The sequence below is a fragment of the Mustelus asterias genome, chromosome 17, assembly GCF_964213995.1.
Source record: "Mustelus asterias chromosome 17, sMusAst1.hap1.1, whole genome shotgun sequence".
Classification (NCBI taxonomy): domain Eukaryota; kingdom Metazoa; phylum Chordata; class Chondrichthyes; order Carcharhiniformes; family Triakidae; genus Mustelus; species Mustelus asterias.
Window position 1 is genome coordinate 71775074 of NC_135817.1, and position 25716 is coordinate 71800789.

General features: G+C 41.8%; 1 protein-coding gene across 1 annotated transcript in view; it reads right to left on the reverse strand.

Moving 5' to 3' along the window:
* Window positions 1-1157: 1157 nt before the first annotated feature.
* Window positions 1158-25716, reverse strand: part of LOC144506082 (suppressor of tumorigenicity 14 protein homolog) — a 73873-nt gene continuing 49314 nt past the window's right edge. The window contains exons 15-19 of the mRNA XM_078231899.1: window positions 21667-21801; window positions 19393-19576; window positions 16467-16738; window positions 9128-9264; window positions 1158-1316 (exon numbers count right to left, since the gene is read on the reverse strand). Coding sequence (XP_078088025.1) covers window positions 1158-1316; window positions 9128-9264; window positions 16467-16738; window positions 19393-19576; window positions 21667-21801 — 887 coding nt within the window. The remainder of the gene's footprint in view (window positions 1317-9127; window positions 9265-16466; window positions 16739-19392; window positions 19577-21666; window positions 21802-25716) is intronic.

Sequence of the window (25716 nt, forward strand, 5' to 3'; positions counted from 1 at the left end):
ACTAGTTGGATAATATTTAAAATATGGAGATGACGGTGTTGGACTGGGGTGGGAACAGTAAGAAGTCTCACAACACTAGGTTAAAGTCCAACAGGTTTATTTGGAATCACGAGCTTTTGGTGCGCTGCTCCTTCCTCAGGTGAGTTAGGTGAGACTCACCTGATGAAGGAGCAGCACACCAAAAGCTCATGATTCAAAATAAACCTGTTTAACCTAGTGTTGTGGGACTTCCTACTATAATATTTGAAGGAAACTCTAGCATTAGTAAGCTGTATTGCTAGCTGCATCTACTTGCATTTTTACATAGTGACATACTTTTAGGTATACAAAGGCAAAAAGAGGAGCATTTTGAAACAGGAGAAAGGTGTCTACTCTTTCATGTTTTCTTTTTCACAATCTAAATCTATAACATAATTATGTCTAACTGCTGAATTTATTATTGGCCCTATTGTGCAGAAAGGAATGTAAAAATGGGGTTAAAACTGTGTTAATATGTGAGTTAAAACAGACAGGATAGCTAACAAAAGACTGAAAATATTTTTAGCCTTTATCCAAAGATTTGACTGAAATCTTTTATACAATATAAGGTCACAATTATAAACATAAAAGTCATACTTCTTACAGTGATTATTATGATCAAAATAAAGACACTGTGAAAACGCTAGTTATTAAACAGGTACGTTTATGCATATATCTAGTGTAGACTGTGCTACACATTGTCCTTTTTAAAAGAATTTATCTATTTTGTTGGACACGTCTGAAATATTGGGTTTAAAACCTTTATAAAACTTACATAGTTATTGTATGGAAATAACATTTTCTCTTAAGTAGACTATTAACAAAAAAGTACTATTCTTACAACAATGCCAATAATTGGTATTACTCAAGTCCATGTATGAATATCTTCTTGGTCGGGAACATTTGTGAGCTATTAACCAATGTCCCTTGTGTTTTTTTTTTCCCCCCCAGACTATTTTTTGTTCTTCCATTGTCTTTTGGCAGGACACTGAATCTCCAAATGGTAGCATGTTGGAGTCAATGACCAAATTATTTTCCATCATTCAGCCTCCTTTGTGAGCCTTAAGTAAAAATACAGAAATAGCAAAATGATCCAATTCAGAAATATGAAGAGCATCTTCATAAAATGAACCGATGTTTTAATTGATTTGTTGCTTGATCCAGTCAGAAAATCTAGAAACTCGAGTATAAACGCCAGGTCGATTGCGTCGAGCACATCCTTCTCCCCAGCTGACTATTCCTGCGAGAAACCACTTCCTTCTTTTCCCCAGACAAACCAGTGGGCCTCCAGAGTCTCCCTTCAATAGAAGAGCAAGCATTTCTCACAGTAAGTGAAACGATACACCAATTCATAAGGATGGCAGAATTATACTATAAAATCAACAGTACATTACTTTCATGTTAATGTGGAGCTACGTGTATTTAAATCTAATCTTGTTAATCACACACATCAATGGAATGAAAGTCAGGAAGATTCTAAAACAGGCACCAAAAGAGAAAATGCTGGAAAATCTCAGCAGATCTGGCAGCATCTGTAAGGAGAGAAAAGAGCTGATGTTGAGTCCAGATGACTCTTTGTCAAAACTTTGACAAAGGGTCACTTGGACTCGAAACGTCAGCTCTTTTCTCTCCTTAGATTTGCTGCCAGACTCGCTGAGATTTTCCAGCACTTTCTCTTCTGATTTCGGACTCCAGCATCCGAGATAAGTTGCTTTCATTTTTATTCTCGAACAGGCAAGTGATTTGCTCTGCTAGATCACATCCCCAGCAATGAAGACATAAATTTACTCCTTTATCTTATAAAATTGGATGTTCCAGCTCGTTTTCAAATCTTTTGTAGTTGCCTGTGGGATTCTTTGGCTATGCTCACCCCAAAACCGGAGAATCCCACCCGAGGTCCACCCCCGTCCGCTACGATTCCCATGGGGGGGGGGGGTGGGGGTGGGACAGGAGTATTCCCGCTTAGACGTTTTTGGTAGTTTGTTTGGTAAATCTCCTCGACAGCCACTTCAAGGACTTTACATATTTCCTACAGTGTGATTCCCAGAATTGCGCACAGGACTCCAGCCGATCCCTATCTAGTAATTTTATAAAGGTTCAGCAAAACTTACTTGCTTTTATATTTCATGTTTCTGATTTAAAATATCTCTTGCCTTTTAAACAAAAAAGCAGCCTTCACCCTGTTCTGCCACCTTCAAAGATTTATGTAAGTGAAACCACCTCTCCCCCGATTTCTCTTGCTGCAGTCCCTTTACAATTGTACCATTTAATTTGCATTACCTATTCTCATTTTTCCTTGAAAAATGCATCACTTTACTGCATTAGATATTATTTGGCATGCGAGTTCCCATTTCACCAGTTTGTCCCTGTCTTCCTGAAATTTGGAACTACGCTCCTCAAGATCCACTACATTTCTAAGTTTGTGTTATCTGCAAACTTAAGAAATTCTGCTTTCTATACCAAGGTCCAAGTCACTATATAAATAACATATTATACCATATAATAATATATTGTATTATATATAAAAATAATACATTATATATATATTATAATTGTGATGATACTATGCATTTAAGAAATGTATTTATATCATGTTGAGCCTAACGTCTGGAGCAGGTAAGTTGGTGGAAAGTATTTTGAGAGACAGGATCTACAGGCATTTAGAGAGGCAAGGACTGATTAGGGACAGTCAGCATGGCTTTGTGAGTGGAAAATCATGTCTCACGAATTTGATTGAATTTTTTGAAGGGGTAACCAAGAAAGTAGATGAGGGCAGTGCAGGCAATGTTGTCTACATGGACTTTAGCAAGGCCCTTGACAAGGTACCGCATGGTAAGTTGTTGCATAAGGTTAAATCTCACGGGATCCACGGTGAGATAACCAATTGGATATAAAATTGGCTTGATGACAGAAGACAGAGGGTGGTTGTAGATGGTTGTTTTTCATACTGGAGGCTTGTGGCCAATGGTGTGCCTCAGGAATCTGTGCTGGGTCCACTGTTATTTGTCATTTATATTAATGATTTGGATAAGAATTTATGAGGCATGGTTAGTAAGTTTGCAGATGACACCAAGATTGGTGACATAGTTGACAGTGAAGAAGGTTATCTAGGATTGCAACGGGATCTTGATCAATTGGGCTAGTGGGCTGATGAATGGCAGATGGAGTTTAATTTAGATAAATGTGAGGTAGATCGAACCAAGGCAGGAATAATTCTGTTAGTGGGGAACATTGGGGAAAGTTATAGAACAAAGAGATCATGGGGTACAGGTTCATAGCGCCTTAAAAGTAGGAGTCACAGGTGGACAGGATGTTGAAGAAAGTATTTGGCATGCTTGGTTTCATTGGTCAGAACATTGAATACAGGAGTTGGGACATCGTGTTTAATTTGTACAAGACATTGGTAAGAACATAAGAACTAGGAGCAGGAGTAGGCCATCTGGCCCCTCGAGCCTGCTCCGCCATTCAATAAGATCATGGCTGATCTTTTTGTAGACTCAGCTCCATTTACCCGTCCGCTCACCATAACCCTTAATTCCTTTACTGTTCAAAAATTTTTCTATCCTATCTATCCTTGCCTTAAAAAAGGTCACATTTGGAAAACTGCACAGTTCTGGTCACTCTATTGTGGAATGGATATTGTTAAACTACAAGGAGTGCAGAAAAAATTTACTAAGATGCTACCAGGACTTGATGGTTTGAGTTATAAAGAGAGGCTAGATAGACTGGGACTTTTTTCCCTGGAGCGTCGGAGACTTAGGGATGATCTTATAGAGGTCTATAAAATAATGAGAGACGTAGATAGGTAGATAGGCAACATCTTTTCCCAAAGGTAGGGGAGTCTAAAATTAGACAGCATAGATTTAAAGTGAGAGAGGAGAGATACAAAAGGGTCCGGGGGCAATTATTTCACACAGAGGGTGGTGAGTGTCTGGAACAAGCTGCCAGAGGTAGTAATAGAGATGGGTACAATTCTGTTCTTTAAAAAGCATTTAGACATTTGCATGGGTAAGATTGGCATAGAGGGATATGGGCCAAACGCGAGCAATTGGGACTAGCTTAATGGTAAAAACTGGGCGGCATGGACAAGTTGGGCCAAAGGGCTTGTTTCCATGCCGTAAACCTCTATGACTCTATGTTTCTTGTGAGGGGTATGTTTATATTCAGCGCTGTTTATACGGTGCCGATTTGTCTTCACCAGGTAGCTCACATGTTGAGAATGCAGGCTAATTATTGATTTTAGCGAGGGATGTGTTTATTTAAATATGAATTCATGCATTTTTGTCCTCACTCTGATGTCCCTTTTTGGGTCTAGTCGGGCTTCATAATGTACTTTGGGGTTTCTGCTCTGGAACCCTAACATAATGTGTGTAAAATCAATGAAAAAGAGTTGTGGCCCTAATACAAACACCTGGAATCATCATCACTGCATTCTTCCTTCAATAAAGCACTGCTTACTATAATTTATTAACAATCACTGATGGGAATATTTTGCATTCTGTTCCTTATTCATGCCAAATCTCATTTGCAAATCACCCCTGTACTTTCTGACCTTCATTGGCTCCCGGATAAGCAAGCCTTGATTTTAAAATTCTCACTCTTATTTTCAAATCCCTCAATGGCCTCATCCCTCCCTATCTCTGTGATGTCCTCCTGCTTCCAAACCTCTGAAATATCTGCACTCCTCTATTTCTGGCGTCTTGAGCATCCCCGATTTTAATTGCCCCATCATTGATAACTGTTGCCTTTGGTTGCTTTAAACTCTGAAATTTCATCCCTAAAGCCCCTCTGTTTTTCTACCTCGCCTTAAAATCACCTCTTTGAACAGACTTTTGGCCATCCACACTAATATGGCCTTGTGTGGCTCGGTGAATAATTTTGCATTATAATTCTCCTATGAAACACCTTGGGACATTTCATTCAATTAAAGGCACTATATAAACATAATGATGCTTTTGTTTTTATTTGTGTTCTTTGCTGGGATGTGGGCGTCGCTGGCAAGGTCAGCATCTATTGCTCATCCCTAGTTATCCTTGAGAAGATAGTGGTGAGTTGTTCTTGGATGAGAGGCAGCAGCATCGAGATGGAAAATAAGATTGGGCCAAGGATAGACACTTGGGGGACTCCAGAGGTAACGGTGTGGGAGCTAAAAAAAAATAAACCCTTGCAGAACTGGAGAGATAAGAATTGAACCAGATGAGGACAGTTTCACCCAGCTGGACAATGGGGGATAAGAGTTAGAGATGTGCCCAACTGAATTAAAGGCTGCAAGCAGGTTGAACAGCCATTGAGGAATAATTTACCATGGCCAGTCACACAGGATGTTATTTGTAATTTTAATAAGGGCCATTTGAGTACTAGCAGAGCAGGATAGCTGCTCCAAGGAACGCAAACATAAGGAGTTGTGGGAAGGATGGGCATGAATATGGGAAATGACAATAAGTTTAGGACTTTGAGGAAGAAGGAAGTTGGAAATGAGATGGTAGTTTGCAGTACAAAAGGATCAGTGATGGGTGTTTAGAGGATAAGGATGATAAAGAAAGGTTTGAAAGAGGGGAAAGTACCATTAAAAATATCTGCTAACATAAGAGCCAGCAGTGAAGACAGACAGTCAGCAGTTAGGGTGGAAGGAGCAGGAGCTGGTTCTCCGGTGCACAATGAGCTCAGGAGGGCAGGAGGGAGATAGGAGAGAAACAAGGGAAAGATCAAGGCTAGGGCAAAACTTGGAGGAAGTGTGACTTGGTGGAATAGGGGATGGGAGGGAACCACCAGAGGCAGATGAACAAATGGTCTAGATTTTCATGACAAAATAGTCTATGAGATGCTTGCAATTATTGTTAGAGGTAAGGGTAGAAGAAGCAGGGGAAAGGGGTTTAGGAACAGTAGTGGAGATGAGAAGCCAGGGGTTATTTATTCTAGGTTGATGCTGGAATAGTGAGCAGTTTTCGTAAAGACAAAGACAATACAATAGTGCTTTATGTGGGCCAGACAAATATGGGGTCGGATGACTAAACTGGTTGTCTGCCATAAACATTAAAGCCTGCCTCCTTTAAACGTAAGGATGCAGAGACAAGGGCCCTACCAGGGCAGTGACTATGGTGATAGAGTCACAAACCTCGCCTTTTCTTTTTTATTTAACTTTTATTTAGCCAGGTGAGTCAATTGAGAACCAATTCTCATTTACAATAACGACATGACCAAGAGGTTAACGTCAGAGCAACAGAAATTACACAATACATTTCATTTAAACACTAAAAACAGCAAAATGCAAATGAGCAGTGAAAAGGAATTGACAGTTTTGCAAGTATAAACATCCATCAACAGAGTCTTAACCCTTTGGCGAAAGGCATTCAATATAATAAAGTTAGTTAGCTTCAGTTTTGATGTACCTCATCCCAGTCACTGGCAGCCACAAACTGAAATGAGTTACAATCAGATTGTGCTCACTCTTGGAGTGCCCAAGCTGATCAAATCACATGACCTCAAATTGTCAGAAGAGACAGCAAAGTGTCACAAACATTTCAAATAGGCAGGTGTTTTCCTCAGTAAGGTTCAATAAATTAACAGAAGTCAGAGGAGCTGGTGTCTTGTGACCAGTGAGGGCCAGTTTATCAGGGAGTACAGTTCATCAGGGAGTACAGTCACAAATCTAACTGCAGAGTGAAAGAGGGCATCTAACTAACCAAGAGGGGTTTTGGAGGCCATTTTATCAAAAATGGGCAGAATAGACATCTGAGGATGAGATGGTGGCATAGTGGTATTATCACAAGACTAGAATCCAAAGATCCAGGGTAATGCTTGGGGACCCTAGATTAAATCCCATCACGGCAAATGGTGAAATTTGAATTTAGTGAAAATCTGGAATTAGAAGTCTAATGATTACCATGAAACCATTGTCGATTGTCGGAAAAACCCATCTGGTTCATTAATGTCCTTTAGGTAAGGAAATCTGCTGTCCTTACCTTGTCTGGCCTTTTTTTAAAGAAGTTTTTAAAGTGTATTTATTAGTCACAGGTAATGAAGTTACTGTGAAATTCCCCCTTAGTTGCCACAGTCCAATGGCTGTTCGGATCAATGCAACTAACCAGCATGTCTTTCAGACTGTGGGAGGAAACCGGAGCACCCGGAGGAAACCCACGTAGACACGGGGAGAATGTGCAAACTCCACACAGACAGTGACCCAAGCCGGGCATCGAACCTGGGTCCCTGGCGCTGCGAAGCAGCAGTGTTAACCACTGTGCTACCGTACTGTCCCATGGCCTACATGTGACTCCAGACCCACAGCAATGTGATTGACTCTCAGGTGCCCTCTGAAATGGAGGGCTATTTGGGATGGGCAATAATTGCTGGGCCCAGCCAGTGGAGCCCACATCCCATAAAATGAATAAATAAAACAATAGTGAATATGATAGAGTAAAGAAGGACTTATTGTGATACTGAAAACCAAGCCTAGACTTAACCTTGGCTTGTAAAATGTCAGTGTGGGAATTAAAGGTCAAAGCAGAGTCCAGGCAGATTCTGAGATAGTTGTAAGTAGAAACTTAAACTTTTAATTAACAATGTGATTTGCAAAATCCCTGTGAGATCACAGACAGTCTGTCTCCAGCATCAAATAACTTTTTGTTTTTACTTGAGTAAATAAGTTCACTGAGCTGTACCAGATCTTCAGTATCAGATATCAACTGAATGTTTTTTCTTTTTTTAAAGTGTGAAACAGATATTTGATGTGGCACAAGGCGTGATGGACCGGAAATGTGCACTTGGCGTACTACTTATTATATTTGAGATACAAAAGATATCAGACTAGGTACGCACATTAATGTTTATTATCATGATTTTCCACTACGCAATAAGTGATAACATTTTATGGCACAAAGATCCAAACATATATGTGCATTAAATCAGTGGTAAGATTAACAAGGGTAGGTGGCACCATTTGTTAATGTTAGCAATGTAACCAAATTTTACTTTGTGTCAGAAATAACAAATGTTACTATCTTAATAGCTCTGCTGCGGCATCCCATTTCTTTAGTCATTGGGCGCCAAATATTAGACAGCTGCCAACAATAACTGAATCCATGCAACAAGTATGCTTTTATCATAAACATTTTCTAAGACTTGTTTTTCCTCAATGCTGGCAGGCCTATCTCACTGTGACCTGTACCGCAAATGAAAACTATTATGCAGAAGGAGCAATACTTTTAGGTGTCAGCCTCAATAGTTCCTTGATTCCACCCTTAACCAATACACAGAAGAAATAAATTAACTGGTCATGTACTCATTGCTCTTTTTGCGATACTGGGGTGTGAACTGATTTCCATGCTTCTTGCTGCATCTTGACTGCTGCTCATTGCTGCTGTGAGGCAGTGAGCTTAAACCCTTCATTCTTTTTTTATTCATTCATGGGACATGGCGCCTTGCTGGCTGGCCAGCATTTATTGCCCATCCCTAGTTGTCCAAGGGCAGTTGCAAGTCAACCACATTGCTGTGGCTCTGGAGTCACATGTAGGCCAGACGAGGGTAAGGACGTCAAATTTCCTCCCCTAAAGGACATTAGTGAACCAGATGCGTTTTTCCAACAATCGACAATGGGCTGATGGTCATCAGAAGATTCCTAATTCCAGACATTTTTTTTTCTTGCATTCAAATTCCTGCATCTGCCATGGTGGGATTCGAACCAGGGTCCCCAGAACATTAGCTGAGTTTCTGGATTAATAGTCTAGCGATAATACCACTAGGCCATTGCCTCGATCCTGCTTGCCTTTGTGAAAACTGTATTTGGAGTTAAGTTCAGTGAGTCATGCAGGTTTGTGTATACACTCTATTTTATAATTGATATCCTGTCTCAATGTAGCCTGTGGAAATTATTTTCCTAAATGTAGAGTATATAAAATAATACATATAGATTAATTCTGTATGATTTTGCAGTAAATGAAAAATGTGGTTTCTCTTTCAATACATAATCCTACTTAATTCAGCCTTCATTTAGATAATAAATATTAAACTTGAATGGTATTGCAGTAATCTCTTATGAAGTCAAGAGAGCTAATTCTGTGTTTTAAATGTACTGTAAATTAATTATCTGTTCTGAAATGTATGCAACTCTTACCTGGCATGCATCAACTCCACCGCGAAGATAGCCTGCACACAGCATTCTGGAAGTCACTGAGTTCTCATAGAGCTTGTTACAAATATTAAGAGGAATTATTTTCACACTGGCCTCTTGAAGAACTGTGGCCAGTTCACCTAACAAACAAAATAGGATTTTGTTTAGCTAAATATCCATTGGATGGTCTGTTCACATATGTCAAAGTTACTTCCTCACATTCCATAGTTACTGCAGAGTGAACTCTGTGCTTCCTTTGATTAATTACACACGTGCTTAACAATATATTTCACCATTGATCAACATCTTACATTTAATTTATTTCAGTCTCAAGCAGGGTAACAAAGTACAGCATTTTTGAAGAAACAAAATATATTCAAATTTAGTATTTTTTTCAAACATTTATTGAATTCATTCATGCCTGTTGCACAGACTGTTGTAAATTTTTATGACACAGAAGCAGATCATTCAGCCGAACAAGTCTAGTACTCCAGTGTCTGTATTCCACAGGAGCCTGCTTCCCACATACTTTGTGTCCTGTCAACATATCTATTAATTCCTTTTTACCTCATGTTCTTATCTAGCTTTTCATAAAATGCACATATGCTTTTCACCTCAGCCACCCTGTGTAGTAGTAACTTCCATATTCTCAGCACTTTCCAAGTAAAGAGTATTCTCCTGAATTTCTTATTGGATTTATTAGTGACCATCTTATATATATGGGCCCTGGATTTGGACTACTACACAAGTGGAAACATTTTTCCTATCTACCTTATGAAACTCCTTTCATATTTTTAAGTCTTCTATCATCACCTCTTAGTATTTATTCTCTTTTCTAGAGGATAAAAGTCCATCCCATTCTTTCTTTTCTGATATATGTTCCGCTAGACAACTAGATGATGGCTGATCGGTATCTTAACTCTTGTTTACCTGCCTGTACTCCATTTCCACAGTACCCTTACTTAATAAAAACCTATTGGTTTCAGTTTTAAGAAAGTTCAATTGATCCAGGATCCACAGTCTTTTGGGGAAGTGAGTTCCAGATAACACATCAAATCCTGGTTCAAGAAGGCATCTCACCACTACCTTCTCAAGGGCAATATATGCTGGCCTGGCCAGCAACGCCTATATCCCAGGAATGATTTTCTTTTTAAAATCCCTTAATATGTCAAATACCTCTCAGCTAGACCATTTCACAACCTATTAACCTATTAAGAAATACATCTATCTCTTACCTCATTTGGTAACCATTATTCTTCTTTGAATATTTCCCACCATTTTGTGTTTACCCATTAACAGTTCAAGTGAGTTTATGGTCACCAATTTAATTTGCATCCCATCAAAGCTTGTCTTACTCAAATTGGAAACCTTGGTTTGTGACTTTCCCTTTAAACCTATTGTCAGATTTGATCATATTATGGTCACTATTGGAAAAGATACTCCCCTACATTAGAATGTTAACTAAATATCATTCATAACTGTAAAACGTTTTGTAATAGGGATGAACCCAACATTCCTCACATTCAATGTCAGAAAAGCTCCACATAAATGATGGTAACATGGGTAATCCTGTCAGAAAGGAGCACATGTATTGGAGACAGGTATCACCACAGGGTAGGTTGAATAACTTTCAGTTCTCATGTTAAAGATTTATATCTCAGAACTAGCCGTGTCTCTACTGAAGGTGTTCCAGTACAGCTATAACACTGATAATTAGCCACAGTCCACTACACGGCCATAGGCATCTCTCTCTGGTCACTACAATTCTGTGTGCCAGTGTTATTCCTCCCTCCGTCTTGTTTCTGATGTTGTCTATCCCAGTCCTTCTCCGGCCTGGCCTGATCTATCCCAATGTTTCACCCTCTATAGTCTCCAACACCAGACTCTCACCCGGCCTTTTCAATGGTGGTACTTTCTCAATTTCTGCTTCTTCACCAGCTAAAAGCCCATGAGGTGTTGCGACTCCGATTTTCCTGCAGGCATTCTCTTGTTCGTTCAGCTGATCCTAAGGATCCTTTGTCACAGCCATATCTCATAGAATAGAAACCCTACAGTGCAGAAGAGGCCATTCGGCCAATTAGTTTACCGACTCTCTGACACAGTATCTTACTCAGGTCCTCGTCCTCCCCCCCCCCCCCCCCCCCCATCCCTATTACCCCACATATTTACCATGGATAATCCCCTAACCTGCACATCTTTGGACTGTGGGAGCAAACTGGAGCACCTGGAGGAAACCCACGCAGACACAGGGAGAATGTGCACTCTCCACACAGTCATCCAAGGCCGGAATTGAACCCGGGTCCCTGGAGCTGTGAGGAAACAATGCCAACCACTGTGCCACCGTGTCTGTCTGTAATTCGAGACCTGTAATCCTGTTCTCATCAGCCTCACAACCATATAGCTCAATGTTCCACTCCAGGGATTTTGCAAGTTGCTTTTTCAAATGCAAGTCCCCCATATTTCATTTAGCTTTGTAGTGTAGGCAAAGCCTTGTTTTGATTTCAGTGCTGCTATTTCCATTTGTATCATTTCTGATCCTAGAAACTGATCTATGGTGGGTTGAATATTCCGGTCATACCTTCCCCAAGACCAGAAATTCCCACCTGACATCAATGGATCTTTAAATGATTCATCAAATTTTCCATCCAGCGTGTGACAGTTTCTGTGGCAGGGAAGTCTGGAAAATTAACCCCATTGTTATGATCCCAGCTGACATTACTACAGGACAGGTCAGATCCCAGGATGGAATCTGGCCTGATAGATTTTAACTTCTATATTTTTAAGATATGTGGATGGTGGTTACTGAACAGTCACAGGTCTGCTAATGAACTTTCGACAAAAGAATAAAACATTTATTAAAAAAGATGAACTTCACTTCACTATACTTTTACAGATATATACAGATTTGTGAGGATAACACAAGTTACACAATTTATCTTATACTCTAATGATCACAATAAGTACACAGTCGATGTAAACCAATAGGTGAAATGTGGTCAGACACACCACACTCTGAAACCAAGTGATATTTGCCACCCAAAACAACTCTTTCATTAATTCCACCATCCCCTGCCCCCGCCTCCCCCATCCACCCCTCCAACCCCAGATGCCTTTCACACTGTGAGCCAACCGGTCTCATTGGAACTCTGTTTTCCACACAAGGATTTCCAAATTCCATTCTCAAAGAACACGCTTTGGAATCTTCTCCCAATCAACTCTTTCTCTCGGATACCTTTACCAACGATCCACCTCTAGGACTTGAATCCCTCCTTTTGGTATTCCTCTGCCTTGAATCGCCACGTGCATTCAAGCTTAGCCTCCCACTGACACCCTCAGGTACCCAGTCATGCCAACAGAACACCACTGTTTCACAGGCTTGCAATAAGAAATCACCAACCTTCTGATTACCTCAGATGTCTGGCTCCTGGCAAGCTGACGTCTGCAGGTCTGTATCTTGCAGCCCTGTCTTTATCTGGGAACGATAACTTCACTAACAGGACCTTGTTCAGAATCCTGCTCTTTGTTCCTTTGACCAAAGATCCAAAGATCCAAAGATGTTCGGGTAGGGTTGATTGGCCATGCTAAATCGACCCTTAATGTAGGGGGACTAGCAGGGTAAATAAGTGGGGATATGGGTTAGGGGTTGGATGTGATTGTGGTCGGTGCAGACTCAATGGGCCGAATGGCCTCCTTCTGCACTGTAGGGTTTCTATGATTTCTATTTCCATGACTCTACAGACTCCCTGGTGGAGTTCAATCATCTCCACTGCAGGACACCACTGCAGGAGTTCCTCAGAGTAATGTCCTAGGCCCACCACTAGCGCTACCTCCACAAGATCCTACAAGATCCATTGACAGGATAGGTGCACCAATGTCAGTGTTCTCATTCAGGCCAACATCCCCAGCATTGAAGCATTGCTCGATCAGTTCCGGTGGGCGGGCCACATGCTCTGCATGTCTGAACAAGACACCCGAAACATGTGTTCTACTCAGAGCTTCAAGATGGCTAGCAAGCCCCAAGAGGGCAGAGGAGATGCTTCAAGGACACCCGCAAAGCCTCCTTGAGAAACTGCAACATTCCCACCTATATCTGGGAATCCCTGGCCCAAGACCGTTCAAAGTGGAGAAAAAGTATCTGGGAAGGAGCTGAACACTTTCAGTTTCATCGGCAAGAGCAAGCTAAAGTCAAGCATCGACAGCAAAAGGAGCGCATAGCAAACTGGGAACGCCAGCCACCCGCACCTTCAGGAACTGTCTGCCCCACCTGTGACAAAGACTGTGGATCACATATTGGTTTCCTCACTCAGCTGAGAACTCATTTTGAGTATGGAAGCAAGTCGTCCTTGACTCTGAGGGACTGCTCAAGAAGAAGAAGAGCAAAGCGAACTTGAATAGGACACCCAGGTGCTTTTACTTGATATTCTCTGAGTGATGGAAATTGTAAGACTGTAACTACTGGGAATACATAATGAGCTAAGCGACAGACTAGGACAAGGACCAAAATCTTACAAACTCAGCTAACTTTTTAAATGCGTGGTCCAGGGATGATCTTGTTTTGACATGGAGGTTGAGACACAGATAATGATATCAGTTGGGGTATCAGAGCTGAGACTCTGACTCCAGAGAAAAGGGAATGGACGCAATGGATTTCGCTGAAAGTGATGAACCGCAGAAAAGAAATAGCAAAAGTTGTTGGACTTAAAGTCCTGCACGAATTGAAGTCTGTTTCCACTCATGCAAGGGGTATAAAAAGACGACAATGTCTGACAGTTTGATGCTGCAGTTGGTGAAGGTACTGATAGCATGTTCAGCTACCTAAAGATTATAATCAATTTCTGGTGACCTTGTGTGGGTTCTTTTTTAACTCGTTCATGAGATGTGAGTGTTGCCAGATGGGCTAGCATTTTTATTGCCCATCTCTAATTGCCCTTTGAACTGCTTGTAGTCCGTCTGGTGTAGGTACACCCACTGTGCTGTAAGGAACAGAGTTCCAGGATTTTTACCCAATGACAGTGAACGAACGGTAATATAGTTGCAAGTCAGGATGGTATGTGGCTTGGAGGGGAACTTACAGGTGGTGTTGTTCCCATGTATCCAAGGCCCTTATCCTTTTCAGGGCAACTGGTGAGGCACTGTATTGCACTTTTATAGTGGAATCTCTGTAGTGGGTCTATTGCAGGAATGTTTATTAAATTGTTTAATAAACTAATGATTATTAACCGGAATAACTTGGGTCTTTGCTGTTATTGTTTCCTGTAATTCTCACGGTTGAAACAGAAATGGAAACAGATTCTCCCAAAAGCGCTGAATTGGCGGGAAAACTGTTCTAAATCCTGACTGTTCTGTCAATTCAGCTTCTTACCTGAATCTCCCCACTCTGTGCACTGCAAAGGTCCCAGTCGTGAATCTCATTCAAAACCCAGGGGGGCAGGGCCTATTCGTGCCACAGTCTGACAGCTCCAGAACTCTGCGCATGCGCAGTGGTCCCGATCTGTCGGACTCCCCGTTTGCTGGCCAGCTCAATTGCTGGCCAGCCTGGGACCCCCGCAGTACTGCCCCTTCAGCCCCCCCATGGCCCGATCGCGCCCCACAGCAGTTCCCAGGCCAGTCCTGACACCCCCCCCCCCTGTCCTGGAGCGCCCCGATGCACAGCCCACCCCCCCCAGTAATGGCGATCCCCCCATCCCCCCTCACCCCAGCAGATCCCCCTCTCCCCCCACCCCGGCAGACCACCAACCTCACCCCTGCCCCCCAGCCCGCACCAATCGCTGCCCTCCCTCCATCCCAGACTGATCCTGTCTACAGAGTGACAGTGGGACACTCCACCCCCACTGATTGCCCCTAGGTCCTACCCACAATAGGCCCCACCCTCTTGGCACTGCCCGATGCCCGGTGGGCAGTGCCAAGGTGCCCCCGGGGCATGGGCACTTTTCCCCTTGGGCAGTGCCAGGAGGCACAGGCAGGCACTGCCAGGGTGCCTATGCCCAGGGGGCACCACGCCCCCTCCCACCCCCCGACCCCCTGGGGGGCTCAGATTGCCCCCCCCTTCATTCCAGCGGGGTCTCCCACTAGTTCCCCGAATGTGGGGAGCTATTCTGAACCCTGCTGGAATGAAGTACTCCCAGCGGGGTGGGAGATTCAATTCCCGATAATGAACTAATAACCATATTTAAAACATATTTTTAAAAAGATTCAAATTACTTACCTGCCTTCCCGCCGGTTTTCAGCGTGGTCTGACCGGCGACTGGTTCGCTGGCTCTGGGAGATGGGCATGCATTCCTGACGCATGTGCAAATCCCTGTTCAAGGCTGGCGACGCGCATCTTCCACCATGACTCGACAGAAAAGTTGCAAGTCGTGATGGGAGAATCGCGGCCAGAATTTCTAATGTCATTTAGATGGACAAGGGTCTCAGGTGTATATTACCTTTAAATTTCCCAAGTCCCACACTATACTGACTTGGAACAATGTTGGTTCCTTTATCATTGTGCGAAAGTTTCTGGAAATCCCAAGTGGCGCAGTGGAACTACCTCCATCACACAGAACCATAGCATCCCTACAGTGCAGAAAGAGGTCATCTGGCCCATCGAGTCTGCACTGACTCTCTGAAAGAGCATCCCACCCAGGCCCTCCCCTCTGCTTATTATGCATCCCTGTAACCTTGTGCATTTACCATGGCTAATCCACCTAACCTACACATCTTTGGACACTAAGGGGCAATTTAGCATGGCCAATCTACTTAAACTTTGAACTGTGGAAGGAAACCCAACCTGACACAAGGAGAACATGCAAATTCTACACAATCACCCAAGCCCGCAACTGCAGAGACTTAAGAAGGCAGCTTACCATCACTTTCTCAAGGCAAGTAGGGATAGGCAGCTAATTCTTGCATTGCCAACACATTTTCTTTTTCCGATAAATCTTTCAATTATTAACTAATGTACCAAAGAAAAAACTCAAAACAAGTAATGTATCTATTTCCAAGTGTACAATAAGCATAAAACCGAACATATTTCCACCGCAGCCAATGGTGGAAATATGCACCAAAATGTACAAATCAACATTTTATTCAGTCAGTTTACTTGTATAAAAATTATAGAGTACATTTATCAATTCCACGCTCTTAGCAGGGAGTGTGGATCAGGGTTACAATATCGTAACCTTGATTCTCCAACACATGTCCACTTTAAGCAATATTTTTCTATTGGGGGCATAGGATTGGTGAATTTGCCTGCATATTCAACAGGAATGCAGTGTGTTTTCTCCATTATCAGAAACAATTTAAATACATTAAGTACAATTTCTCGTTTGTAGCTTTCAACACCTTTACCAAAGCAACATACCGTCTTCTCCTAGGACTCCCCAGCCAGTGACGTAGCAGTTTGCTGTAGTACTAAAGACATGAGTAGTGGCAGGTAAGCAGACAGGTTGGATCGAATCGCTGAAAAAGACTGGTGTCTTCAATTCTAACAGAGCAATGTCATAATCTGATGTATATTCATCATACTTGGGATGGGTAACAATTCTGTTAATTGACCTGGTCACTATCCAGGAGTTCATTCGATTCATTAATCTCAAACCTAAATATGCCGTCCAGGCTGATGAGGTGGAATATCTGCAAAAATAAAGAAATTCTATTACAAATTTGTTAACACAATAATTCATTAGGTTCATCTGAATAATTAAACTGTATGAATCAGAAAGGTTCAGATTTGGACGTCACTTTGTCTTGAATAAGATTTTGCAGCATAAAATGGGTGATGTATGTGCTCTGAGGAGGTTCCGTTGCCTGTCTGCGGCCGATCCCTCCTGGCACCATCACTGGTACACTACCAGCCACAGATTACCCTTCCCTGCAGGTGCGAGAGAGCAGGAGAGATGGCTGTGGCTAGTAGTGTACCAGTGATGGTGCCAGGAGGGATCGGCCGCAGACAGGCAGCGGAACCCCCCCGACCAGAGGATGAGACGTCACACCCCCTCTCCTCACCCCCCAGGGGATGATACATCACACCCCCTCTCCTCCTCCCCGCCAGGGGATGATCGGTCACACCCCCTCTCCTCCCACCACACACCACCCCCTCCCCCCACCCCCCGACCAGAGGATGAACGTCAGAGAGCCGCTCTCTCCGCTTTTTTTTCTCGCGCCTGGGTGCGCTGTCAGATTGTTTTTGAACTGCGCATGCTAAGCCCCGCCCACAGTGCGGATCGGGTCGGAGCTGGCAAAACGCGTATGGGCACGCTGCAAAGAGGATTCCAGGCACGGATCTATTTGACGCCCAGATCTGGCACTTGGACTCAAAATGGTAAAATTCCCCCCTAAGTGCGCACCTCACCTCACCTCAGTCCTAAAAGATTTACCCTTTAACCTTAAACTACGACCCCTAGTTCGGGAGTCCCTCACCATAGGGAAAATTCTGAATCTGCCATGTCTATTCCTGTTAGAATTTTATAAGTTTCTATGAGATCCCCTCTTACTCTTCTAAACTGCAGTGAATATAATCCTGACCAACTTAGTCTCTCCTCATGACAGAGCTGCCATCCCAAAAATCGTGAATTGTGATCAAACAGACCGATGGTGCACTGAAAACAATGCTTCCGCTGCCTGGATTGTTCTGGAGAAGACCTGCAGTACCCAGCAGAGCAGGTGTTGAGTTTAATGGTGATTAACAGTGTGGCACACAATCTTATCAACATGAAGGCACAATCTTTGCCATCAGCTATATGGCAAGCAGCTGACGGCAGGAAGAAGCAGAGATGAAGGAAATGAAGAGGAGACAGGAAGGGGCAAGATTGCACCTTTCTTGCTCATGAAGAATTCATCTGATTGAGATACCAGTCATAGCAATCTAAAGTTGCATGGAGCCCTTAATAGAATGTAACATCTCAAGATGCCTCACAGGAACATTACAACGTAAAGTATGACACCAAGCCACATGTTAGGTGACATGACCAAAAGCCTGGTCAAAGAGATCGGTTTTACGAGTCTTAAAATGAGACAAGTGAGGTTGAGAGTGGGAGAAGTATAGAGAGAGAATTCCAGAGTTTGAGACCTGGGCAACTGAAGGCATGACCAACAATCATAATTGGGCTATCCTAATTTCCCATTCATTAACAGTCCCATACCTCAGCTTCCCTTTGTCACTGACCATCACAGTGTTTACTTAGCCACAATGAGAAAATGAAAATAGACATTTCAACCTATTTTATGAAATTCATTCACAGAAGGTGGCTGGCGAGATGAGCATTTATAACCCATCCCTAATTGTTCTTGAGGCAACGAGTGGAATATAACTCACTGGGGCTGCATAGAATTGAATGATTTGTTTTTTTTTGTCTCCCCAGCTGCAGAAAAGTCAATAATTATCAGTTAAATATATTCTACAAATATGGGTAGGAATTCTGCTGCTACCACAGGAATCCTGGTGCTCCTACCTTATAGTGTTCCATTCATTAAAGTCAATGGATCAAAGATCGTGGGCTGAGAATGTACAGTTTCTCAGTATGCATTACTGGTGTGAGGTAGAAATAACACAGCAAAACCTCCACCTTTAAAATGAAAAATAAACAGATGCAAAGTACTGAGCTTTTAGCACACGCTTGCTAAATCAAAGGTAGGCTGGAAGAATCATGGTGTTCTCCTTAATTGTGTCCTGCCTTTAATTTACAGAATAATGGAATGATGCAGCCCAGGCAGCCATTGGGTCCATTAAGCCTGTACTAGCTAGACGGTGAGGCATAGTGATATTGTCATTGGACAAGTAATCCAGAGACTTAGGGTAATGCTCTGGGGATGGGATTCAAATCCCACCACAGCAGATGATGAAATTTGAATTAAATAAAAATCTGAAATTAAAAGTCTAATGATGACCATGAAACCGTTGTCCTTTTGGGAAGGAAATCTGCCATCCTTACCTGTCAGCCTACATGCTCCAGACCCACAGTAATGTGGTTGACTCTTAAATGCCCTCTGAAATGCAAACCGCTCAGTTCAAGGGCAATTAGGGATGGACAAAAAATACTGGTCTTGCCAGTGACACCCCCATCCCCTGAATGAATTAAAAAAAATTAAATCTTTTTTATATTTTGGCATTAAAATTAACACAAAAACATGTCTTCTCTCTGAATAATCAAGCTTTAATGATTTATTAATTCATTGCCTAAATTACTATTAAATCACAAGAATTCTGGTCAGTCTGGTCGATCTTAAATCGATGATTTATTAAGCAAATTATATTTTGAAAAGAACATTCAGGCTGATAAATACCATACCGGATAGAGTCCGAATCTTGGAAGCAATGGCCAGCTGAAACAAGCCAACGATTTGAAACAATAGTTGCTCCACATATATGTCCGTACATTCCCATCTGTAGGCTAACTTGCCAAGGCCATTTCCCATTCTTGGCATTTTCACCTCCAACTATTTTTGTTTTCTTGATTGGGCTTGTTCCACACCCTGAAACAGATTTGGAAACTTATATTTGCATTACATTCCACCAATTAACTGAATCAAAGCAGGACTAGTCAAAAAATAAGCCCCTTCATATCATTGATTTCTGATTCAATTTCATCCAAATAAAGCTAAAGGAATGAAGAGCTTGTCGTATAAGGAACGGTTGAGGACTCTGGGTCTGTACTCATTAGAAAAGGCTTTATAATCTTAAAGAACAGTATGATCAATGTTAACAGTCTGCATTACAAGATCTACCATCATTCTGATTTTATTGCATTTGTACCCCGTGGTTTTGGCTCTCAAGAATACAAATTGCATATCCTCTGAAGCTAGAACATAGAACAGTACAGCACAGAACAGGCCCTTCGGCCCACGATGTTGTGCCGAGCTTTATCTGAAACCAAGATCAAGCTATCCCACTCCCTATCATCCTGGTGTGCTCCATGTGCCTATCCAATAACCGCTTAAATGTTCCTAAAGTGTCTGACTCCACTATCACTGCAGGCAGTCCATTCCACACCCCAACCACTCTCTGCGTAAAGAACCTACCGCTGATATCCTTCCTGTATCTCCCACCACGAACCCTATAGTTATGCCCCCTTGTAATAGCTCCATCCACCCGAGGAAATAGTCTTTGAACGTTCACTCTATCTATCCCCTTCATCATTTTATAAACCTCTATTAAGTCTCCCCTCAGCCTCCTCCGCTCCAGAGAGAACAGCCCTAGCTCCCTCAACCTTTCCTCATAAGACCTACCCTCCAAACCAGGCAGCATCCTGGTAAATCTCCTCTGCACTCTTTCCAGCGCTTCCACATCCTTCTTATAGTGAGGTGACCAGAACTGCACACAATATTCCAAATGTGGTCTCACCAAGGTCCTGTACAGTTGCAGCATAACCCCACGGCTCTTAAACTCCAACCCCCTGTTAATAAAAGCTAACACACTATAGGCCTTCTTCACAGCTCTATCCACTTGAGTGGCAACCTTCAGAGATCTGTGGATATGAACCCCAAGATCTCTCTGTTCCTCCACAGTCTTCAGAACCCTACCTTTGACCCTGTAATCCACATTTAAATTAGTCCTACCAAAATGAATCACCTCACATTTATCAGGGTTAAACTCCATTTGCCATTTTTCAGCCCAGCTTTGCATCCTATCTATGTCTCTTTGCAGCCTACAACAGCCCTCCACCTCATCCACTACTCCACCAATCTTGGTGTCATCAGCAAATTTACTGATCCACCCTTCAGTCCCCTCCTCTAAGTCATTAATAAAAATCACAAAGAGCAGAGGACCAAGCACTGATCCCTGTGGCACTCCGCTAGCAACCTGCCTCCAATCCGAAAATTTTCCATCCACCACCACCCTCTGCCCATTGGTTCTGAAGTCTAAATTAAATAGATTTCCTGTCCCTAAGATAACTTACCTCTGATGTGGAGTTGCCGGCGTTGGACTGGGGTAGGCACATTAAGTAGTCTCACAACACAAGGTTAAAGTCCAACAGGTTTATTTGGTAGCACGAGCTTTCGGAGCACTGCCTTGGCTCATCTGTTGAAGGGACAGTGCTCCGAAAGCTCGTGCTACCAAATACGTCTGTTGGACTTTAACCTGGTGTTGTGAGACTACTTACTATGACTTATCTCAAAAGGGGTGCAAATAGTGTTATTGTTTTATGACAAAGTGGAATATTAAACTTTTATTTCATAATTCATTCTGCTTACACCCCATTTAGAGACATGTAAACTAACAGTAAATGTATATCTAAGTCCATTCTGATTACTTTGCAATATTAATACCAAATGCAATGAACATTTCTATGAAATTCTTCCATTTGCTACTTCAACATTTAAGACATACAGGTTAATGCCTTTGCTAAATTACTACCAGAATTGCAAATATAATTTTGCTGCATAAATAATGTCACGTGAAAGGCTGATGTGATATAAAACAAACCATTTTGGATAGCATAACAAATCAATTATCTACAGATATTATTCACTACAGGGGCTTATAAGAGTGTGTCCAACAAGATGATGACCTGATGTGCTATCATCTTTACTATGTACCACATCCACAGTCTACCTCAACATACCACAGCCTGATTCATCTGATCCATCCATGCAGTCTCTTCTCCCATCACATTCGGGGTTAACCTTGTTCACACATTTTCCATTTTGGCACTTATATGATGACAAAAAACAGCCTTTATGCACCAAAGGAAAGATTGCTGATGAGAAATGGCACGGTTCAAAGTATTAGTAACCGACAGGCATTTTTCATGAAATACAAAACTTTTCTGCAGACCTTTTATAGGGGCATCGCAGCATCACTCACAATCTCGCCATGCACACAAAATATTTGCCACACATAAATTAAATGAAAACACAGTTCAATAGCTACATCTACAGGGAAGCTCAGAAACATCAGCCAGAAGGGAAAACTTCAATTTTGCCTGCAAGTAAACAGGAGCTGCTTCAACATTGTTCTTCAATATTTCGAGAATACTTTTACAAATTCAATTAAAGTAACTTTCCTGACATCTATCATTTATATAGTAATTATTAATCTAGTTGTGAATAAATTGGAGCATTTAGTCATAACTACAGTACAGCTCTCCACGCTACCTGCTAGAGTAAATAAATGGAGACTCTGGCTGCATGCAGTCAGCCAATAACACTCTTTTACACCACCATATTTGGTATCAGCAATTCTTTTGTACACAGCTTCAGCAATCTTCATGCTCATATGAGAACCTACTCTTATGCCCAGAAATTATAATATTAAATTTGCAGCAAAAATAATTACTCATGCATCTTAAACTTGTCGATATTCCCTTTCCTGGCCGTGTTTTTTTTCCCTATGAGACTCCTGTACATTTTTCCATTAACTTTCAGGAGAATACTATATTCTTTGTACAAAGCAAATTGAAACGTCTATTCTGTGGAGTGGAATTTGGTCTCAAACCAACCCATTCAAAAATAAAACAAAAAGACTCGAATTTATATATTCCATTTTTATGACCTCAAGATATCCCAAAGCACTTTATAGTCAATGAATTACTTTTGAAATGTGTTCACTGTTATAATGTTGGGATCAGAAGTTAATTTGTGCACAGTTTGTTTCCACACACAGCAATACGATAAATAACCAGTTAGTCTGTTTTAGGTGTTGGTTGCTAGATTGGGAAAAGCTTCCCTGCTCTTCTTTGAATATTTCCGATGGTTTTTATATATCTACCTGAGTGCAGAGCACAGACCTCGGTGTGACATTTCACCTGAAAAGCAGCAGTTCCAACGGTACAGCATTCCTGCAGCACTGCATTGATTTGTCAGCCTAGATTATGGCTGACTTTATTGATTACAGGGTCAGTTTTAAGTCAATCCATTTTACTTTATACTGTATTTATCTGAATGCTCTAAAACAGGCTCAAAAATGCTTTTTAATGCATCAAAAATCATCCTACTGAAACATCATGCCACACGAAGGAGATTATCTGGCCACCTCAGAGCCCTGACCTAAAGCATATTAAATGACATATTATAAACAACTTTTAAATGGTTTACTTCCATAATATGAATCTTTCTGGCAAGCAGCAATATTTAGGCAGTTTACTAAATGATTGTGTATAAAAAAAGTTATTTTGTAACGTTGCTTTCCATTGATCTTATATTTATATTTTAGTTCATATTTTTCTTGACTTTATTAGAGTCCATTATCAAGGATTTCATAACTCAGCATTTGGAAAGCAATGGTATAATCAGACTAATTCAGCATGGATTTACAAAAGGGAAATCATGCTTGGTGAATCTATTGGAATTCTTTGAGGGTATAACTAGTAGAGTTGACTGAGGACAACCAGTGGATGTGGTTTATTTAGACTTTCAGAAGGCTTTCGACAAGTTCCCAGATAACAGACTACTATATAAAGTTAAAGCACATGGGATTGCAGGTAATATCTTGAGATGGATAGAAAGCTGATTAACAGATAGGAAGCAAAGAGTTGGCATAAATGGGTCTTTTTCTGATTGGCAGTCAGTGACTAGTGGGGTTCCGCAGGGATCTGTGCCAGGACTCCAACTATTCACATTATATATTAATGATTTGGAAGATGAAATTAAATGTATTATCTCTAAATTTGCAGATAATACAAAGTTGGGTGGGAGGATGAGTTGTGAGGAGGATGCTTCACATGCTTCAGCATGATTTGGACAGGCTGAGTATGTGGGCATATGTGTAGTAGATGCAGTACAATGTGGATAAATGTGAGGTTATCCACTTTGGTAAAAATAATGAGAAGACAGATTATTATTTGAATGGGTGTAAGTTGAGAGAGGCAGATAGTTAGCGAGACCTTGGTGTCCCTGTGCATCAGTCACTGAAAGTAAGCGCACAGGTACAGCGGGCAGTAAAGAAGGCAAATGGTATATTGGCTTTCATAGCAAGAGAATTTGAGTATAGGGATAGGGATGTTTTGCTGCAATTGTACAGGGCGTTGGTGAGGCTACACCTGGAGTATTATGTGCAGTTTTGGTGTCCTTATCTGAAGAAGGATATCCTTGCAATAGAGGGAGTACAGCAAATGTTTACCAGGCTGATTCCTGGGATGGCAGATCTGTCATATGAGGAGAGATTAAGTCGGTTAGGATTATGTTAATTGAAGTTCAGAAGAGAGGATCTCATGGAAATTTATAAAATTCTAACAGGATTAGACAGGTAGATTCAGAAAGAATGTTCCCAATGGTGGGGGAGTCCAGATATAGGGGTCATAACTTGAGGATAAGGGGTAAACCTTTTAGAACAGAGGTGAGGAGAAATTTCTTCACTCAGAGAGTGGTGAATGTGAGAAATTCACTATCACAGAAAGTTGTTGAGGCCAAAACATTGTCTGATTTCAAGAACAAAATTAGATATAGCTCTTGGACCTAAACGGATCAAAAGATATGGGGCGGGGGGGGGGGGGGGGGGGGGGGGGCGGGGGGGGAGGGTGGACTAGGATCTTGAATTCAATGATCAGCCATGGTCAAAATGAATGGCAGAGCAGGCTCAAAGGGCTGAATGGCCTACCCCTGCTTCTAGTTTCTATGTTTATATAATAAATAGCTTCTTTAACATTCCCAATAAGTTATTAGGTTAGATTTGGGAAAAGTTGTTGTTGTTGAGTTATTCAATCCACTCTACAGCCTTTTCTTAAAGTGTCATAATTTTATCACAAATTAAATCCTCTGCCAATTATTCTGGATGACAATGTGCTATGCTGTGCACAAAACTAAAACATTGCTTTTCTTCAATCTACTGCATTGCACACAATAGCACACATAACATAGAACATAGAACAGTACAGCACAGAACAGGCCCTTCGGCCCACGATGTTGTGCCGAGCTTTGTCTGAAACCCAGATCAAGCTATTTCCTCCCTATCATCCTGAAGTACTCCATGTGCCTATCCAATAGCTTCTTAAATGTTCCTAAAGTTTCTGACTCCACTATCCCTGCAGGCAGTCCATTCCACACCCCAACCACTCTCTGAGTAAAAAACCTACCTCGGACATCCTTCCTATATCTCCCACCATGAACGCTATAGTTATGCCCCCTAGTTACCGCTCCATTCACCCGAGGAAATAGTCTTTGAACGTTCACTCTATCTATCCCCCTCATCATCTTATAAACCTCTATTAAGTCTCCTCTCAACCTCCTCCGCTCCAAAGAGAAAAGCCCAAGTTCCCTCAACCTTTCCTCATAAGACCTACCCTCCAAACCAGGCAGCATCCTGGTAAATCTCCTTTGCACTCTTTCCAGTGTCTCCACATCCTTCTTGTAGTGAGGTGACCAGAACTGCACACAATATTCCAAATGTGGTCTCACCAAGGTCCTGTACAGTTGCAGCATAACCCCACGGCTCTTAAACTCAAACCCCCTGTTAATGAACGCCAACACACTATAGGCCTTCTTCACGGCTCTATCCACTTGAGTGGCAACCTTCAGAGATCTATGGATATGAACCCCAAGATCTCTCTGTTCCTCCACATTCTTCAGAACCCTACCTTTGACCCTGTAATCCACATTTAACTTTGTCCTACCAAAATGAATCACCTCGCATTTGTCAGGGTTAAACTCCATTTGCCATTTTTCAGCCCAGCTCTGCA